At 45.6% G+C, this 20,698-nt stretch overlaps 3 protein-coding genes across 3 annotated transcripts; 1 reads left to right on the forward strand and 2 right to left on the reverse strand.

The window, feature by feature from the left end:
• Positions 1–1,524: 1,524 nt before the first annotated feature.
• chmp1a (charged multivesicular body protein 1A) lies at positions 1,525–7,319 on the reverse strand. Its single transcript, XM_028431960.1, has 7 exons — positions 7,183–7,319; positions 6,614–6,633; positions 6,444–6,521; positions 4,514–4,660; positions 4,242–4,370; positions 3,946–4,139; positions 1,525–2,736 (listed from the first exon to the last, which is right to left on the reverse strand). Exons 1-7 carry the CDS (start codon positions 7,187–7,189, stop codon positions 2,715–2,717), a joined length of 597 nt encoding a protein of 198 aa, XP_028287761.1. The 5' UTR covers positions 7,190–7,319; the 3' UTR covers positions 1,525–2,714.
• A 1,618-nt stretch (positions 7,320–8,937) lies between these two features.
• Positions 8,938–14,882, forward strand: cdk10 (cyclin dependent kinase 10). The gene is made up of 15 exons (XM_028430938.1): positions 8,938–9,031; positions 9,847–10,093; positions 10,505–10,798; positions 11,452–11,524; positions 11,606–11,677; positions 11,757–11,859; positions 11,969–12,050; positions 12,143–12,210; positions 12,384–12,436; positions 13,126–13,195; positions 13,299–13,358; positions 13,460–13,583; positions 13,820–13,959; positions 14,147–14,199; positions 14,282–14,882. The coding sequence occupies exons 3-15, from the start codon at positions 10,511–10,513 to the stop codon at positions 14,374–14,376; spliced, it is 1,281 nt and encodes a 426-aa protein (XP_028286739.1). The 5' UTR covers positions 8,938–9,031; positions 9,847–10,093; positions 10,505–10,510; the 3' UTR covers positions 14,377–14,882.
• A 133-nt stretch (positions 14,883–15,015) lies between these two features.
• On the reverse strand, positions 15,016–19,855 carry vps4a (vacuolar protein sorting 4 homolog A). Its single transcript, XM_028430631.1, has 11 exons — positions 19,619–19,855; positions 18,779–18,890; positions 18,559–18,703; positions 18,411–18,472; positions 18,207–18,326; positions 17,970–18,126; positions 17,709–17,857; positions 17,543–17,624; positions 17,016–17,235; positions 16,723–16,863; positions 15,016–16,310 (listed from the first exon to the last, which is right to left on the reverse strand). The coding sequence occupies exons 1-11, from the start codon at positions 19,637–19,639 to the stop codon at positions 16,209–16,211; spliced, it is 1,311 nt and encodes a 436-aa protein (XP_028286432.1). The 5' UTR covers positions 19,640–19,855; the 3' UTR covers positions 15,016–16,208.
• Positions 19,856–20,698: the final 843 nt, after the last annotated feature.

Raw genomic sequence — 20,698 nt, forward strand, 5'->3', positions numbered from 1 at the left:
CCAAATACTGGATATGTGTCATGTGACTGATGGTCACATGACAGTAAATCATGGCTTCCTGGAGATGATTCTGCCTGTTTTAATAGGTTCTTCTATTATTACAGTGGCTTACTGGAGAGTTTTGGAGTTGCAGTGAAAGTTTCTAAGTGCTGCTTTGTTTTGCTTTTGTGTCTGAGCATCGTTGTCTTGAACCTTTTCATTGTTCCCTATCTTTTGTCCGTCTTCACTCTGCAGAGAGGATTCGGACAGAAATCTGAAATAAATCATTCTTTTTCTTCTCAGAAGTGTAAAGCTAAAGATGTTTGTTGCAGAGGCTGTAAACATCCCCAGAGTATCTGACACTGATACATTTTCTTCTACCTGGCACGCTCTGTGAACAGTTTCCTCTTACAGTCCCAGTGCCAAGTAGGCCGGTGCTTATTTGTCATACACAACCAGGAGACACAACTTGAAAACCTGACACCCACATCAGCAGTGTGGCATTGAAGGGGAACTCCGGTCCGTCAGCAGAACGCTGCCAGCATCCTGCTGGGAGCCACTCTCATATTTACAACACCTTTTCAATTCATAACCTACAGCATGGCTCCTCAGTGGAGGTGAGTGACTCACTGCAGGCTCGTCTCGCTCTCTGTGGTACAGTCACTTCATCACCTATTGTGTTTTCATGAGTTGTGCGTCCTCCTTCTGTCACTACGGTTAAGTCAAGGCGTCCAGAGAGAGAAAAGGCGGGGGAGTCCTCTGTGGAAACACTCAGCACACGCCATGACAACCTGCTGGGTGATCGCTCCGGCCTCTTCTTTGACTTTTCAGGGAGCGACATTCAGTTTGTTATGGGGCTCCCAGGCACACACACACACACACACATTTCCTGCCTGGCATTTGTACTGTTTCCCTGCTGGGCTGTCTAATTATTTACCCATGGTATGATAATTTACCTCCGGACTCCACAGACAGGAGGAGAGGCTGAGAGGGGAGGGAGAGAGGTGAGGATGACGGGAACATTCACCGTCTGCGATGAGATTTGTTTACATGGCGTCCTTTATTTGGACACTGTGTGAACACCCATAAGCCAGCTGTAATGATCTGCCTTGTATCCCAGTCAGACCACAAGAAGCTAGCAGCACTGTGCCACACAACATCTGAGGCAGCCAGGGTTTCACACACACATCACAGCGGCTTCAGTCTGACTACCAATCACAGAGATGGTAGCATTTCTGCTGCACACATGTAGCACCAGGTGCCAGTTAGGAATGTCTTCTAACCTGAACCAGAGCTGCAGTGGAAACACCTGCTGCTTTGTGTTGAAATGACATGATAAGCAGCCATGATGACACAGGCATTGTCCTCAAATGTCAAATTAACATGTGGTTATCTTTGGCTCCAGCAGCCAGCACCAGGAATCAACCATCTATTGTTGAAACATAGTCTGGTTGAAACACGGCTTCAGTGTTCATGCTTCTGGCACCGTGCTTGAATGTCTGATGTCTCTCTGTGACTGACAAAGTAAAGCACTGAAGGAAAGCGTCGGAGGGCACGGTTTTATTTTCAGATGATAAATATACAAAACAAAAGTGCTGCAGAGTTTGCGGAGTATAAATAGACTCTTACTGTGTTTAAAAAAAAAACATTAACCAGAGGGTGAAGCTGCTCGGAGGTGAAGCTTCTTCCTGCCTGCCTGCCTCGTCCTCACTGGCGTCTACACTCACACAGAAACCAGTCAAAGCACTTTAAGAGGAACCTCGACACAGAACGAAAACCTGCCAGCTCGAGTGCGTTCTGCTGATCCCAGCTGCATCCACAGAAACGTGTGGTTTACAAGGCAATCAGGATCCGGCACCTAAAGGTTCGGCCCTGCTCTGAAGGAGCTCCTGAACCAGTCGAGGATGGAGCAGAGAGAGTGAGGGGTGGGGACGAGTGCGGGTGAAGGTGAAACTATCTCAGGCTCGTCTGACAGGAAGAGCAGCGGGAAAAAAACTTCTACCTTCTAACACTACGACCTTCAGGCACTGGAGGAGGAAGCACCTATGCAAGCATCAGCATCCCAAAAATAAGGCGTTCAAAGCAAAGAGTCTGAATACAGGCATGAAAAGTAAACACACACCCACAAAGGAGGAATACACCACCCACTGGAAAACACAGGGATTGTCCTGTGCTGTGATAAACAGGAATGAGTCTGCTGAATGAAGGAGACACAAGTCTGTTAGTGTCTCATATCGGTGTGAAGCTGATTTTTCCTCGGCCTCCTTCCTTCAAGCAGATCTAAAAGAAAGCTAAAGAAAAACAGAGCCCCAAACACCACACATAAAAAGACACCGATGCCCCAGTAATCACATTAACTGCTTATTAAAACTCTTATTATCATCCTTCGTAAAGTGTGTTTGTTTTATACATCCAAAAAGCCTCTGATTTGAAAGGAGGGTAAAAAAAAAAAGCGACGGTAAAATGAGACCTGACGGGGAGTCAGAGGGAGGATGGATCGAAACAGGAAGGTGAACCTGAGAGACGCTCGGGGTCTCTCAGGTGGTTTTTCTAGCTGGCGTGTGTTTGTGTGGATTTATTTATAGAGCAGTGGGGTGGGGATGTAATCAATAGGCTCATTAAGTCCTCCTGGTAGGAACAGTTCAATAGAAACACACACACACAGCTCCTGCTGCCGCCGTCGTTAAGCTCGTCTGTTTCCAGGCAGCTGTCAGCCGGTCGCCTCCTGGCAGCCTTCAGTTCCTCAGAGCAGCCAACCTGTGAGAGGCGTGGGAGTCAGAGTCAATGCACGGATGCTATTTAAGGATACACACGAACACACTCTGTACTGCGCTGACGGAGGCTAATGTTGACGTGTTTAGACTGGATGACATGAACTGCACATAATGTCAGCAGCTAGCCACAGTATAAGGTATCGTACCGTCACAATCTGCAGTTCCTGCAGTGTCCACTTCATGTTTGTTGTCTCACTTTACAGCAGAAATACCCATGTTTACAGGCTGGGGTTTATACAACTCATGTATTTAAATAATATTGTGGGTTACGCAGAATAAATGATTAGAAATTTACAACTAGCTTGAGACAGGAACCATCCATCATTTATTAACTTGCTTCATCCTAAGGCAGGTTAGCCTATCCCAGCTAACTACGGGTGAGAGGCGGGGTCCACCCTGGACAGGTCACCAGTCCATCACAGGGCAACACACAGACAAACAAGCAATCACACTCACACATTTAGGGGCAATTTAGAATGATCAATTAACCTAACAAGCACATCTTTAGAATGTGGGAGGAAGCTGGAGCAACCGGAGAGAACATGCAAACTCAGGATCCCGTCAATAAGACATAACAACAACGTCCTCTTTCTAACACCTGCTTGATGAGCAGCTGACAGGTTGAGATGTGAAAACTCTTTCCTGTGCCACGTCCTAATTACTGTATGTTTCTAGATATAACTGGAGCTGCATACTAAAGGACACACACACGGACACACACGGACACGGACACACACAGACACACACACACCTTCTCGTTCCTTGAATGACTTTTCAAACACAACAGTAGTGTTCATTGTCTGTGTGCAGCGGCATGTGCTGCAGACTAATTTCCTTCATGCTCCGTCTAACTGCTGAGCTGCATGTTCATGTGCTACTTGTTAGCCTGCTGCCAGTGTGTAAAAGCCGGGTGTAGAGGGCGGAGGTTCAGCAGCAGCAGCAGCAGGACACACAGAGGCTGCTTCTAACCAGAGTATTTACTGCTGTGATGTGTGATAAGTTCTTCCTCTGTTGTTTCTCAAACATCAACAACACAAGCGGCCAGAAATGGTTCTCTGGAGGCTCCACAGTCAACATATTACAGCGTAGATGACTTTAATACATTTTCCTCCGGCGCAGTCAGACTCAGAGGTCACATGTTGAACATTCTTTTTGAAATGTTGCCTGCTTGTGATTTTCGGAGCCCTCTTACCTTCTGGACAGCTGGTCCTCCTTCTCCTGGCTCCGTGTGCTCTCTGCACCGATCGAGGCTGCCCCAGCAGGCAGCTGGTTGAGCTGGTCCATCACCTCCAGACCATTCTGTTCTGCTATTTGGTGGATCAGGTCATCCACCTGCTCCTGCGGCGTGGTCAGTGTCATTGCCGAGCTCATGGAGTCCTCCATGACCTGGTGTAGAACAAAAACAAACAAACAAAAAGTAAACCCGTCAGACTGCAGCACCTCCTCATCAGCTCCACTGTTTATTGTTAAAGCACAGCTGCCACTCACGGAGGTGTGCACATCCAGGTTCTGGACTTGGCTTTCAAACTTATCCATGACTGCAGAGACCTTCTGGAGGTCCATGGAGTTCAGAGCTTTGTCCAGAGCTTTGGTCACCTGACCCATGTTTTTGGTCACCTGATGGGAAAAAATAGATAAAAAATAAACATATTTCATCAGAAAGAACATCCCGCCTTAAACTTGCTCACGATGACAGACAGCCGGGTGTGAGGTGACTCTGGAAACAGCAGCACGGACACGTGTCCAACACAGAAACTCACTGCCTTCATGGTGACGGCAGTCTGGACTTTAGAGGCCACCGCGTCCACTCGTGACGCCATGCGAAGCCAGTTCAGACCTTCATTTTTTTTCCGGATGGCATTCTCAGCGTAGACTCGGGCACATTCCACATTTTTCTGTTGCAGGGCCTGTTAATGACATGAAGACACCGTTAACCCTTTGCCTGTAATCCTCAGTGTGTGTAAACACCGTCTTCTTACAAATGAGATCAACACCAGCTGAAACAAATAAACTGAAACTGCTTTTCACTCCTAATAATTCGTCTTAATCTGGCGTTAGGAGATTAACATGAGCCTATTATTTACTTATTACGACTCATATATATTTACTGTACTCTTAGTGATTTATAGCACCATGGTTAACAGTCCTACCTGAGGAAAACCCATTTCCCAAATATGAGCACACATTACGTCTTTATCTATGTGAATGTGACACTGTCTTGAAACATCCTAAAATGTATTTGCTGATTGTTTTGCCTGCATTGAAATCATACAAAACAAACTCTTGGTGCACATGTTTACCACCAGGGGATGCTGCAGCGGGGGGGTTTAAGATCTTATAGTTAAGACAGGGTCAGCTGCAAATATACAGAAAATAAAGTTTCTCTACAACAAAGTATATTTTAGTTTTTCTTATTTACTGCACAGGCTCAAAGGAAATGTTGGATGGAATGTTCTGCTCAGAAGAAACTTCTGTGTTTTCACCAACACTGTCAGAATAATTGGTGCTGGTGCTCTACACTGGTAAGCTTCGACTCCTCTATAATTCATCTGTACGAGCTTCTAAAGCGAAGCTCACATAAAAGGTGATAGTCATCATCATTCCCTTCACACAGCAGCTGTATGTTACCTTCATCCCTCCTCATTTCATTTTCAACATAATATCACACATCAACTATCATGACTCAACCTGGAAATATGTCTGGCCACTGAGATAAAGGCTCGGTCTGACATTACCGATCTGTTCTGTCATGCGAGTCTAATATCACTTCTGAGTCAAACATGCATATAAAACAGGAGCAGAGCTGCTTAAAGGCTACATAACTCCGAACAGCATCAGACAAAGAAGCAAACGCAGCACTCATGTCAACCGAGCCACTCCTCGCTCAGAGCTAAAGCTTTACTGCCCCCTGCTGAGCTGTAAGTCTCAACTGACCAATAAAGAGCATACAGGAAGACCTACTGATCGACAGAACACCAAACCAGAAGGTTCAGAATATTGGGACTGGACTGTCATTATAAATGTGGAACAAGGAACAACACTGTGAAATCTATGAAATCTGTTAAATTTATGTTAAATATCAACATCACCATCATGATGTGTAAAATAAACCTTGATACGATAATCCTATTTCATGAATAGAGTTCAGAGTCACTGCTCTTACAATCGATTGTGTTTGTGTGAATATTTCCTGCAGTGTTTATAATCCTGCTGGCAGCTCACTTTACTGTCCCATCAGATTAACCCACTAATCAATAAACAGACTGCACTCACAGAGCTGCTGCTTTCCAGTAACAGACTTAATATCTACTTGCATTTCCTCACTAAAAGCCTGTTTCTCTCTCTCTCTCTCTCTGCTTGCTGCTCATCTTCTTGATGGGACTGTGATTCCTGCATCACATGCAAAGAAAGCACTGATTGGAAGAAAATGCTTCTAGGCGCCAGAACAAATAACCACACCCACACCTCATCAGAGGGGCGCACAGTGTGCAGATGATGACATGGATGCTTTCCATTGTTCACTTGTGCTAAACATAGATCAGTTAATGAAGCATAGAGAGAGCTGCTGGTTAGACAACTTTAAGACCAACTCTGTCCACCCTCCCTCGGTTCTCAGGTTATATTTATAAATCTGTCTGTATGAGAAAGATAACAGCAGAGCTTGAGACAGGAAATGCAGATGTTTCTGACCTTCTTAACCTTTGCCTGCTCCTTCTCAGACTCCTTCTCCGCCTTCTTAGCCAGTCTCTCAAGCTGCTTTGAGGTGAACTGTGATCAAAACAGAAACACACACACATGCAAATCAGTGAATAATCTATTCTAGCTGACATGATGGGTTAAATATTTCCTCAGGAACTTACCTTTAACTGGAAAAGTGTGTCTATGGAGAGACAGGAAGACAAACTGTTTATCAGTAAGTAATACTTACACACTGGATAACCAGAGCAACAGTTTTTTAATATATTGATGATGAAATTCAAGGTGTTTTTTTTAATGAAAAGGTATTTTTAATTTATTTAGCTTATCAAAAATGTCATTGATAATAACACACAGTGAAGAAAAACACATACTTTCCGACCATCGTACAAACATCTACTGCAAGTTTTAGTTAAAATGTGTTTACAAACACACGGAACTCAGAGTCATCTGCTAAGAAAAGACTCCGCGTCAGAAGCCAGCCTAATGACAGCACGTTACATCAAATCAAATGTATATTTAGTTTTAATAAACCTGGCGAGAGCAGTTACATACAGTAATGATGTCACCACTCAGATAAATATCAAACAGGTCTGACAGCTAACCCCTACTAGCCACACACCCAAGCTAACAGGCTAACGTTAGCCATCTGTCATTAGATTAGCGATCCAGCTGACACAAAACAGGCACAGTTAATCAAAACAGACCGGTTAATACTTAAAACACCACTTACCCTCCATGTCGACACAAATAGGATGCCAAGTAATCACCACCAAAAAGCGCCCGGCAAGCTAGTCTCGTATTTGTTTGGGTCTAACCGTGATTCTTCCTGGTACATTCGCAGTCACGTGACCAGAAGTCTTCTTCTACTGTTTCTTCTTCGGTTGTTGCGTTTCGCTTCAAGCGAAACAGCGCCACCCAGTGTGAAGCATTCAGTACATACTGAACCGTTAACTTGCTCAAACGGTAAAATTACTTACGAAAGGGATAGTTTGTTTTATTAAAAAACAGCAACCAATAAATAAATGAATTAAAAAATTACAAAATACGAACAACAAAATACGCATAAACATATAAAAGTTACAGATAGGTTGATCAGAAGACTTTGTGGCGGGGACACGGAGATGGACGTGCTCAAACAAAGAGGAGCTGCCGATAAAAAAGAAATCATTTCTGAAGAAAGACATCGACCAGGGACTCCTTTTTTTACAGTAAAAAAAATCTACAAGAGAAGATGTGAGGAAAAGTTCTTAAATGATATAAGATTTCTTACATTTGTTAGCTAAGCGTTAACTAGCTTGGAAAGTAGCTAGCTCTCAAGCTAACTAGCATGTTAGCTATCTACCTACTGCCAGAATTTATCGTACCTACCTAATTAATTTAGTGAAAAACAATTTATGAATCATTAAATTAGGCTAAAATGACTTTTTTATTGTCAGTGTTTTATTGGTTTTCTTTTCAGTTATGCATGTAGACTGTCTAATTGTTGTTGGTGTGGATTTACATCAGTTTGGCTTCAGCTCACAGAATAAGTTTGAATGAGACAGGAACTTGTCTGCTGAACACTGCGGTGAAGTCTTAACCAATGTGGACGAGCTGTTGGAAATCACAGAGGACCGAGATGTGACTGAAGATGTGTCCAAACCCCACAACGCATCTGGGAGCCTGGACGTGGATGCTGATGAGGTAGGAGGGCAGTAATTATTGTCGTCATTGGGGTCGTAATTTTAGTGAATTTAATCATTATTGACAATAAATATGTGTGAGTTCATGGAGAGAAGGAGACCAGACGCTACAGAAATTGTAAAATATCATCAACTGTCAACTGAAGGTCCTGATCTGTGACTATGCCCCCTTTAGAATGAGCTGCAGGCAGAGCTGAAGACACTGGAGAAGAATATGGATGAAAAGATTGTGTTGTCTTCTCCATCACTTACACGTTCAGGTCAGAACCACCTGCAGCCTGTGATGAGCGATGAACCAGGTAAGAAAATATGATTCAGTGTTTCGCTCACAGTGTTTTTGTTTTTTTCTTCCACAAAGCAAAGACAGAGGAGGAGAAGGCTGAGGAGGATTAAACTATCTTCAGTGTTGGCCCAGCGAACACAATCCCCAGCAGATAGAAGACACGATGTTTAAAAGAGGAAAGTGTGAGATGAGGCAGCACTAATGTTACTGTTCATCAGTGTGTTGTGTGTTTGTGTATCGACAGTGAAAGTTGAAAACTTCAGGCTTTGTTACCATTGTTATTTGTTCAAAATGTTCAAATAAAACACCGTATCCAGCAGTCATTTGTAGTGGAACTGGAGTTTAGTGCATCTCACCCCATTTGGCCTTTAAATCCAGGATCCTTCTCCACCGCTGTGAGCCACTGTGCAGGATTATCACCCGTCACCCAGACGTGAGCGGATGTGACGAAGACAGGGGGAGGAGAAGACGGGCGGCCCGAGGCGGAGACTGATGAGTGTGCTGTAGTGTAAACAGAGCAGCCTGCGAGCATCATGTGTGAGAACATGCAGGGACGGTGCAACAGCTGATCAGAAGCCTGATGGGGTCTGGAGCCAGCCAGAGAGAAGACTCAGGTAATGATGAGCGTGAACATAAAGAGTAAGTTAATATGATGCAGTTTAGGGGTTAATTTCACCAGCATCACGTTGTGTTTGTGCCTCAGTGATACGTCTGCACTTACGCTGCTGTAAACTCACTCATGTTTCACAGGTAGATCGCAGCTTTAGTATTGCCTGACACCATCCAGAGAGCAAAGCTACTGTTACACAGAGGTGATTGATAAGTTTGTGTCCGGATGAGTTTCTCTTTTTGACAGTTTGAAGTCGGAGACTTGTCACAGTGACTCCCCCCCCTTTCACTTGATTTGGCACAGATTACTACCTCGTCACCACGTCCCAGGCTTCTAGGAATCTGTTAATCTGTGACTGCTGGATTATTTGCAGGCGGGGATTCCCAGGACACACACTTAACTATCAGTGCTCATCAGTAGTGTTCAAACACATGTGTTTTATAACAGTGTAGACGGGTGAGAAGTTTCTTAAAGGCGTCTGTCTGTGATTGATCAGCTCTGTAATCACCGTCCCGCCTCGCTGTGCTCCCATGATGCAGACGCAGCTCTAACACTCTTAAGAAATTAGTACAATCCAATTTAAAATGTGCTGCTGCTCTTTGTGATGAATACACACAATGAGCACACTTACACACACACACGGCTGGATATCCTCTGTCAGCAGGTGTATATCACCTGTCCTGCAGGCCACTTATTCCCTGACCAATCACAGTCCAGAGTTTGGAGAAAAGGATCAATGACACTTTTACCTTCAATTAAAATATAACAACATTCAGTTTTCAGAAACCTTCCAGCTGACTCTTCCTGTGTCTGTTGCAGAGAGTCCCCTGCCATCACAGCCCAACACCGAGTTATCCTCAGCCAACTCCTCGTCATGTCCACCCGCCATCCTCATCACAGCTCCATCACGGGACGATATCCACGCCTCGCCGTCAGGCATCACTATAGCTGATGCCATGAAGGAGCAGAGGCCTCGTTCCTCACCCTTTGTAGTGGGGAACAAAAAAATAGAAACCAGGCAGTGACTCTCTCCATCTTACATCAGGCAAACTGAGAGGAAATCAAGGTACTCACAGATTGATTAAAGATTGATTATTTTAGTTCATTAGTGTGAGCTGCCTCTTGCAAAGAACATATAATCAGACAAAATATCCCCTGAGCTCAGATGTGTAGAGGACTCTTCAGTGATGATGTTATCTTGGTATTAGGAGAGTGATGGAACTAAAATCAGATCAGAACATCACAGATCCTGCTGAGTTTAACAAGCAGCTGTACTTTAAAACTTTAAATGTCAGATTGATGTTGTGCTGGAGAAATGCAGCACGGCAGCGACTACAGCTGTTTTTTGTCGGCCTACAATAAAAACTCAGATGTAGAAAGCTGAGAAATCAAATCAAAAATGAAAATGTTTCTATTTAAATACATTTATTAATATAGAAATTAATATTAATACATGAATGACTTATTTTTATTACAGCTTTTCATGTGGGACTCTATGCGGACTTCCCTATCACCGCCCAGTTTTTACAAAAAGCGTCGTAAACTCCGGGAAAGCTCTTGGTTGACCTCACGGCGCCATAATAATGGCGGCGCCCACAGGAGCGAGCTGCTGCTGGAGTTAAAGCTCAAACAGCTGATGTTCCGCTGTTCTGAGTTTAAAAACAACACTTTGAATAAGAGAATGGACCCTGTCGCTGAGGACGAACCGGAGCCCATCAAGCTCAAATCCACCAAGGACCATAAAACCTTCACTGTGCCTCAGAATGACCGGGTAAGAGAAAGAGCCCCAGACTCCGCTCATCATGACTTCTGTCCGTCAGAACGGGTTCATCACACACACACACACACACACACACACACACAGGAATCTGTTGTTTACTGGGCCGTGCAGCCAACTGGATCTGTGCGCGGGGACACGGCTTAACGTGGCGCATTTTTAGTCTGAGTTTTTGGACGTTCTTCATCAAAGATAGCTCCACGGCTAATAGGCCTGGAGGTAATTAGTTGATCAATGGGACGTCTGTACATGTCACCGACGTTCAGCCAAATGTCCTTACAGTTACACGCTCAGGACGTAGAGAGCGGCCAGCTGATTGGCTCTTAGTGTGTCCAATTAGGTCATGGCAAATTCACCTGACAGCCAAGAACTTCAGGTTCACTCTCCAGCCTGACCAGTCATCCCATAAGCCTCATCTGGCAATCCAAGGAAAAGATTCTGTCAAGTTTCAGAGACAGAAAAGTCAGACTTCTGTAAAATCCATGTGAACATGTCCCAGGTGAAGGTTTTATGATCATGAAGTGGTTACATTTTTGAAAACGTTAGATTCTCATCCACAGATAAGAGTTTTCTAACCTCTGCTCCAGACAGAATTAAAGGGTTAAAGTGTTGATCCTGAGGTCTTCATCTCTTTCTGCTTCCTCCAGTTTGGAAGCTGCAGGAGTGTGAGAGAGTTTGAGAAGCTGAACCGGATAGGAGAGGGGACGTACGGCATCGTGTGTGAGTCAGTGTGCACGAACGCATCACTCTGACCAGCAGAGACATGCTCAGTAAATAACCTGCTCCCTTCTCTGACTATAGACCGAGCCCGGGACACGAAGTCAGATGAGATTGTGGCGCTGAAGAAGGTCCGGATGGACAAAGAGAAAGACGGTGAGAGCGCCAGAGTATTTGTGAGCCATGAGGAGCAGCGAACACAGGAACTGATGATGCCCTGCTCTTTGTCTGTCAGGGATTCCCATCAGCAGCCTGAGAGAGATCACCCTGCTGCTGAGGCTGAGACATCCCAACATAGTGGAGCTGAAAGAGGTGGTCGTAGGCAGCCACCTGGAGAGGTAGGGTTTGTGTCTAAGGGGTGTGTGTGCCGATTCAGATTGTTTTATGATTGTGTCCTCTGATCAGGTTCGGATGTTGGTAACTTCAGTTGCTCCTCTTTGTTTTCAGTCTGTTCCTGGTGATGAGTTACTGTGAACAGGACCTGGCCAGCCTGCTGGAGAACATGCAGACGCCGTTCTCTGAGGCTCAGGTGGAGATCTTCAGCTCGTTCTTACAGCCTGACCACAAAACAAACAGCAGGCGCATGTCACCGCCGCTTTACACTGTGTGTTGTGTTTCCAGGTGAAGTGTATCGTCCTCCAGCTGCTCAGAGGGTTGGAGTACCTGCACCACAACTTCATCATCCACCGGTCAGTTTCAGGCGCTACAGTCACTTCACTTGGTTATTTACATGTTTAACTGAAAATATTGTTACAGTCCAGGTGGTGTGTATCTGCAGTAGTGTGTGTGTGTGTGTGTGTGTGTGTGTGTGGGGGTGGTGTACCTGTGGTCGGCTCGTCATCCTTTTCAATCTTGTTATTAGGGACCTGAAGGTGTCTAATCTGCTGATGACAGACAAAGGCTGCGTTAAGATCGGTGAGTAACCTGTTACCATAACGACCCCGTAATCCCATCATACCTATACTGACACACATCTCAGGCTCTGTCTGGCTGACCTTTGACCTCTCTCATCAAACCTCCTTACAGACAGGAGGTTTTTCATGCAGTGATTCAGACTTCTCATTAGTTACACCTGAACAAAAGCAGCTCAGACAGACAAACTGTGATTCGTCTCCTCGCTCCTCTTTGACTTCCTGTTTGCACCAGGCCGTCATTGTTAATAACTGCACATGCAGCAGATATCAAAGTGTTATTCATGATCTGAAGCTCATAAAGAGCAGCATCACAAAACACTGAGGAAATGTTACCGTGGTGAAAAATCAAAACCTTTGATACAAACGATTTCCTGAGTGTTCAAACACGGCGTAATGTCCTCATCTTCCTCTTATTAGCTCTACTGATTGGCTTCTTTTGACGGAGCCTGTGTGTGTGTGTGTGTGTCTTATTGCCTGGTTTTTCTGGCTTCCCATCTCATGGTCTTCATCAGCAGACTTTGCTGTGGGTGATGAAGAGCAGGACATGAAAGTTTTTTCATGTCTGGACTATTTTATCAAAGAATCAAACTGAATGTGAGTTTTGCAGATTAAAATAATCTGCAGCCCTTTGACATGAACCATGCTGGTTTTCATGGTTTCTGCTCTGCCCCCCCCCCCCTCTCCCTGCAGCTGATTTCGGGTTGGCCAGGATGTACGGGATCCCCCGGCAGCCCATGACCCCGAGGGTGGTGACGCTGTGGTGAGAGTTTATCCTAATTCACTTGTGCAGCCTCAGTGGAAACTCGTCCCTGTAATCTCAGGCCAGTAATCCGTCTTCACTGCCTCTGTGTCACGACATGCAGGTACAGAGCTCCGGAGCTCCTCCTAGGGACAAAGACACAGACTACAGCTCTGGACATGTGGTGAGAGAACCCACTGTGTGCACCTCCGCACGTAAATCATCATAAATAACTTGCTCTGATATGAACAAAGTCCAGCGTCACACCACCTGTGTGCTCCACAGGGCGGTGGGCTGCATCCTGGCCGAGCTGCTGGCACACAAACCTCTGCTGCCCGGAACCTCCGAGATCCAGCAGGTGGACCTGATCGTCCAGCTGCTGGGGACGCCCAATGAAAACATCTGGCCGGTGAGACTCCAGCTCTGCACCCAGCGGTCCGCTCACAGTGTAGATGGCTCCTACTGACTGTAGACGAGAAAGCCTCAGAGAGAAAAGCCCGACAAAAAATATATGTATAACGAGTAAAAAGATACCCGAGGACACACCTTTTTAGGAATCCGCTGTGGCATGAAGTCATGTCAGATGATGTAATTATGATCCAGAATATGACTGAGGTCTGTGACTCGTGTGTGTGTGTGTTGCAGGGTTTCTCACAGCTCCCCCTCATCGGTCAGTACAGCCTGAGAAAGCAGCCGTACAACAACCTGAAGAATAAATTCACCTGGCTGTCTGACGCCGGGCACAGACTGCTCAACCTGCTCTTCATGTACAACCCACAGCGCAGGTAACAGCGCCCTCACCAGGTCTGAGCAGCAATGACTCTTTGTATCTACACACACACACACGCGAGTCGACCTCAGGAACAGTAATTATTACACACATCTGCTCTGTGAGGTCAGACGGCTGATGTGAGGTCATCAGTAGAACATTCAAACTGTGCAGAGCTCTCAGTCTCTGTTCTCCTGACGCAGGGCGACGGCCAAAGACTGTCTGGAGAGTTCCTACTTCAAGGAGAAGCCTCTGCGTGAGTGTGAACGTTCCTGAACTGAATCCTCTCTGTGAAGTTAAATGTTAAATTATAATCCGGCCTCTCTCTCTCTCTGCAGCCTGTGAACCGGAGCTGATGCCGACGTTTCCGCACCATCGCAACAAGAGAGCCGCGGCCGCAGCAGAGAGCCACTCGAAGAGGAGCAAAGTGTGACGAAGAGACTCCAACACGGCCTCACCAGGAGGATTTACTGTGGATTTACTGGAACACTGGCTTCCCAGAAAGTCAAACGGATCAATACTGATGGACCGTTAACTGCACACAGAGCTGGATTATTCCGTCTTCAGGACGACACGGGAGTGTCTGAAAGATTCCAGATTTAAAAAAGATTATTGGAAAATGTTTGAGGGCTGTCACGTTTTTGTCTATTTAGCTTTTTTACTTTTTAAATGTAAGGCGTAAGTTTTAGTCTTTAACGCTCTAAACCAAGCTTCTACCACAATCCTCACTAAGTTCCAAACATTGAACTTTTCCAGGAACTAAAAGGCATTTCTGCATCTCCACTGTGCTCTAAAGTCACTGCTGAACAATGACTGGATGTTTTCCTCTCTGCATAAATGCTTAAATATAATTGTTAGCCTGCAGACGGAGCAGGTGGTTGTAGCTTCATGCGAGGTGGTGTAAAAGTTTCTCAAAAGTGAATAAATGTATTTTTCAAAGTGTTGAACTGTTCCTTTAAAGAGCCTGAACACCTGCAGCGTTCAGTGAATAACAGCAGAAAGACAGACGGAGGAAACGGTGCAAACCATCAGCTGTCACACAGAAAACAAGAACCTGTCGCAGCAGCGGCGCTGGTGAAATGGTCTTTCATTTGAAATGTCAGTTTTTATTAATTCAGGTTAAGTCAGTATTAATGGTTACACAGCCAGCGGCAGGTTAGGTCCCCGTACAGGGACGTTAATATCTGAGCTCCCACTGAACCACAAACACACCTGATGGAACGGCGGGAGGTCAGAGAGGCGGCGACGTCAACCATTAGCTCAGCTCTCCTCGCCCTCTGTTAGCCGACATGAAACACCGCGGTGGGGTCAGAGGGAGCTTAGCGTGAACGTTTCCCCCAACAGAACCAAACATCAGGCCCTCCACGCCACAAAGGTAATACTTCAAGTGTAAACATACTGTCTCTGCGACCAATAAATAATGTTGTGTAACACTGCTGGAACACGTAGCCGGGGTCAGACAGAGGTGTGTTCGACTGAGTCTCCTTCACCAGGAAGCGACGTATAAAGCAGCTCATTTAGTTTTCAGACAGAAAAGGTGCATTCTGGGAAATAACAAGCACAGAGGGAGACGCCCAAAGACCGCCAGAGTGGCAGCTGTTCTGGAAGAACTGGTGTGAGATTTGTCTTAATTGACGAATGTTTTTGCAAAAACTAAAATGTGAAATCTGTCGGTCAGTTCGGGGTTAAATGTTTTAGTGTTTTTGCGGCTCTCAGTCAAACACATCTCTCTCTTCTTTTGAACCGCTGCTAGCTCAGAGCTACAGTCCTGATGCACACTCGCTTCATTTAAATAACAAAAATAACGTTTCCACATAAACATTAAGACACACAAGTGGAATAAAAACACGAAGATGCATTCACACACACTCGCATGCCTGGCAGGAGGAGCAACTTCTTTAAACATCACTGTCCTTCAGTGCAATCCAAACAAAGTGCACGACGGCAGCAGAACGTACAGTCCTTCAGTCAGAGGCGGGATCGGCTCAGAGGGACAAACTTTATGCAGAAGAAAAGTTCTGGTTGTGAGAGATCTACGGTCCAAACTACCAAATCACACCAAGGGTTTCTACCACAGCATTTGGTCGACGTCCTCCAAGGATTCAGCCCATGAGAGGTGGTGAACCAAGTGCTGGGCTGAGAGATGAAAGCCTACAGGATGGTAGAGAGCAGGGGGGAGGGGAGGGGAGGGAAGGGGGAGGAGTGTTACTGAGAGCAGTTTGACCCTTCTGGTGGACGAGGAGGAGACACGCAGGCCTCCGTCTCTCAGCCCTCCATCCCAAAGTCCTCTGTGAACTTCTTGACCTTCAGCAGGTCCTCAGTGTTGACGGTGGGACGGGTGGTGGACAGAGAGCGCAGCATGTCCGACTGCAGACAGAGACACAGACGGAGACAGAGACACAGCAGTTATTCTTCTGCTCAGCCGCCTCACTGACAGCCTGATGGTTCTTTATCAGAGTGACGCCATCTGCCTGAACCTGAAGGCAGCACTGAACGGGAGACTCATGAGACAAGAAATTGACATGTCCTGTTCAAACTACCGTAGCTCTGGTTATGTTCGCACTATTAAAAAAATCTCAACGGATTCTGAAAGCTGAGAAATGGCTTTTTCGCTATTACATATATTACGGTAATGATCACATTGCGTGTGTGCCAGGGCGGGAGTTTTGTGGAGCATAGGAGGGTTGATGTAAAATAGTTTGGGTTTCATTTTTGTCCTCTCAAGTCTTGAAAGGGTTAAAGCTGTGTGTTTATTTTACTGAAGCTGAGTGCGACTCACCATGCAGACTATGGGCTCCAGCAGTTTATCACTAGGCACATCCATCCAGGTCATCTCTATGGCTGCAGGGTCGCCAGGGGAACACGGGGTCAGGAGGTCGTCCACCATCACCTGGTTGTTGCTTCGGGACGGACCGCGAACCTGCAGGAAAAAAAGTATTGTATGTGTTTAAAGGTGGAATAAATATGGAGGACAAGCAGCTGGTGTCTTACAACAAGAATGTTTAGCTGCTGAACAAGGTAAAAAAGGTAAAAAACCTTTTAAAAACACATTCTGACCTCAGCCTCTCTCACCTTTTTGAAGTGCGTGGCAGACTGAACCTTTCTAACTGGCTGCATGAGGGCGTCCCGGACGATAATGCTGATGTCAGCGCCGGAGTAGCCATCCGTTTTGCGCGCGAGCTGCCGCAGGTCGGCGTCGCTCAGGCTGTGCGGCGTGTTGCCCAGGTGGAGTCGGAACATCTGAGCCCGAGCCGGCTCCTCCGGCAGAGGGATATAAATACGCTTCTCGAACCTGTGAGAGGACGGATGACAGGCTGATGTATGTACGTATGCTAACAAAACAGGGACGACACCTCTGATAAAGTACACATCACAGAACTGATGAGGTAAAAATCCTGTTGCCATGGATACCACGCGATTTACAAAAGGTATCAGAGAACCTCCTGAGGAGATTAAACAGCAGGTAATTAAATTCATAATTCAGTCCTGTGATTGGTCAGTTTTGTTTATGCATAAACAACCACAGCAAACAGAACAATGGCTCTACTGGATAAAGCCAGAATACGCCTGTAAAACAAAGAGTGGAGGCGACCTCTGACCTTCTGCGGATGGCGGCGTCCAGCACCCAGGGGATGTTGGTGGCTCCCAGCACTAAAATACCATCGTTGTTGTTTCCCACACCTGAAAAACCCACAGAGCTTCAGTCAGCACGGTCACCATCACACCGGGCTCACACAGCGCGCCGTGCCTCGCTCTCTGACTCACCCTGCATCTGGACCAGGAACTCGGTCTTAATGCGGCGGGCAGCCTCACTCTCGTTTTCGTTTCTGGAGCCGCACAGCGAGTCCACCTCATCGATGAAGATGATGGACGGTTTGTGCTGGCGAGCGAGGTCGAACAGGTTTTTCACCAGCCTGGGGAGACGCACGGAAACGGACAGGTCAGCCAAATATACACCAGATGTCCTTTACAACTTTACATCATAATAATAACTGAACACAGAACTAGCGTCAGATGGAGACGTACTTCTCGCTCTCTCCCAGCCACTTGGACATGAGATCTGAGGAGGACACGGAGAAGAAGGTGGAGTTGTTGGCCTCGGTGGCCACGGCCTTAGCCAGGTAGGACTTCCCCGTCCCCGGAGGACCGAACAGCAGGATGCCTCTCCACGGAGTCCGCTTGCCTGCAAACACATAGGCCCAGAAGTCAGACTGCTGCGGTGCCCCCCGCCCGGCTGGAACCTGCCTGCCACTGACTCAGGACCTGTGAAGAGGTGAGGGAACTTGATGGGCAGGATGACGGCCTCTTTCAGAGCCTCTTTAGCCCCCTCCAGTCCAGCAACGTCGCTCCACCTCACGTTGGGTTTTTCCATTACAATAGCACCTTTACACACAAGCAGGACACCGTTAGCATAACAGCAGGCTAATCATATGAAGGCTTCAGGTCACAGTTTAAACAACCACTCACCCATGAGTTGCTCCTGTAGTTTCTTCTTCTCGGGGTTTTCTCCCTCACTGTCGCTGTCACTCCTGGAACACACAGAGAAACACATGAAAACACTACACATCCCATTTTACCCCTGCAGTGTGTGCAGTGTGTCAGCAGGACTGCATACTTGTCATTGCTCTGCGCTTCCTTGACGGGTTTCTTTCCCTGTTTGTCTTTATTCTTCAGGTAGTCCTTCAGCTTCTCCGCTCTGTCCAGGTACTGCATACACTTTGCTCGTATACTCTCCTTGGCCTTGTCGCTGTGGGCCTCATCTGGACGGAGGTCCAAATCAGAAATGAGGAAAAAAAACACACACACAAACACACACCAGTAAATGAGGGACTCACATTTGATAGCGTGCAGGAAATACTCCACAGCGTGCTGGTACAGGCGCAAGGCCTCCTCATAGTTCTTTGCCTTATCCTCCTCTGTGGCTTTGGTGACCAGATCAATCGCTTTCTGCAGACAAACATTGGATGGAGGGTGGAGACACAAATGAGGGCAAACAATTCACACGTGTGTCTCATCAACACAAACACTGAGCCACAAAAAAACAGCAGGACTCGGGATCCCAGCTGTTTGCCTCTGTATAGATTCTCTGTATGATTTCATCAGAGCTCCGGCTGTGAAGCTGCTTGTTGCTCCTGTTGACTGCGGGCCACAGCCCAGCTAACGGTGCCAGCAGACCGACAACACAAACTCTAAATTAATATACAATGATGGTATATTCCTATGTTAACGATCATGCAAAACAGTTTAATCTAAGCACTGTTCATAGCCTTTAGCAGGCTTTAGCGTCATCAGGTTTGCTGTCAAAATAAAGATGCTAAAGATGCTAGCTCCAGCTGCATTATTATACAGATGAAATAGAAGCTCATCACTTTTATTGCTTAAAGTTTGAATATTAATCAGACGCGCAACATGTGAAACGCGTTAGTTTTTTTTAATAATCATTCAGTGGAGGAAACATTTATTCATCTCGATGGTTAGAAGAGACTTATGACACTTTGCTGACGCCTCCTATTTAATGATGATTATTCATTGTACAATAGAAAAAATAAATGAAAGCGATTAGCTCTGTGTTCGGGGGGTATGACAATACAAGAGGGGCACAAAGTGCGGCTACTGCTAAACCAAGTTACGTCCAGTTACAGCAAGCTAACGTTAGCTAGCTAACGATAGCCTACCTGTAATGTTGACGTTGTCATTTCATCTCACTCTTCTGCTATCCGCCCAGATTTCTATTCTCTGACTCCCCACGGCTGGATGAGTGCAGACCTTAGCTCGTTAGCAGCCCTGTTTTATGAGGCAGCGGCTTGTTCTTGACATGACAGAACAGGACAGAGGCTAACAGGCAGCTAGCAAAGATGACAGCTCTGCGTCGACCCAACAAAACCACAGCAACAACAACGCTGCGGCTACACGACAAGCTAGCTACTACAACCACAACTTCCGGTTTAGATTTTCAAAGCTGAGGAAACAATAATTTAAAATATAGTAATAAAAGTCAATTCCACGCCTGCACATACATATCTACCAAAACGTTAAACAACATGTCGTGAAAACTGTTTTTGTTACATTTGTTTTTCATTATTTCCACAATAGAAGTGACGCATATACGTTTATTTTGAAGGCGCACGCTGATCATTTCCAGGTTGTACGTCAAAAACTAGAATGACGTAGGAACGAACTGCAGCTGCTGCCACATGGCGGCTGACGTCAGTACTGCGCCCGTTATATGAACAACACGGCCTAAAAATAATATGAATAAGAATTATAAATACATTTCTACAATGTTTAGGTACATGTAAATAAAGTTTCATTATTTGACACATTATTAACATAATAAAGGTAAGTAAATAAAACAGTGACAATACAAAAAGGCTGAAAAAGTTATCCGATAGTAGATTGTTGAATTATTCATTCACTTTCATTTATTAATGAAAAATACTGCAGCATTATTATAATCAGTAAATAACATCGTCCTTAAACAACACTTCTAAAAACAGATGTCAAATAGGAATAAATAAAAAAACAGAACCTCTTCTTGTGTTATTTATAGGAGTTTTATTTACATTGAGATTACTACATTTCTATCATACATCGTATACTGAATCTTGTAAGGAAGTCTAAAATACTTTGCATATGACAGGTTGTCGCAGCAGCACTTTATTCTCTGTTCGGTTTGATGATTGTGTTGGACGCAAGCTGCCACTGATTTTAGGCTACCTTTGGTTCAGAGACCCCTTCTTTGAAGCGATGCTTTG

Source organism: Parambassis ranga, chromosome 19 (assembly GCF_900634625.1).
Source record: "Parambassis ranga chromosome 19, fParRan2.1, whole genome shotgun sequence".
Classification (NCBI taxonomy): domain Eukaryota; kingdom Metazoa; phylum Chordata; class Actinopteri; family Ambassidae; genus Parambassis; species Parambassis ranga.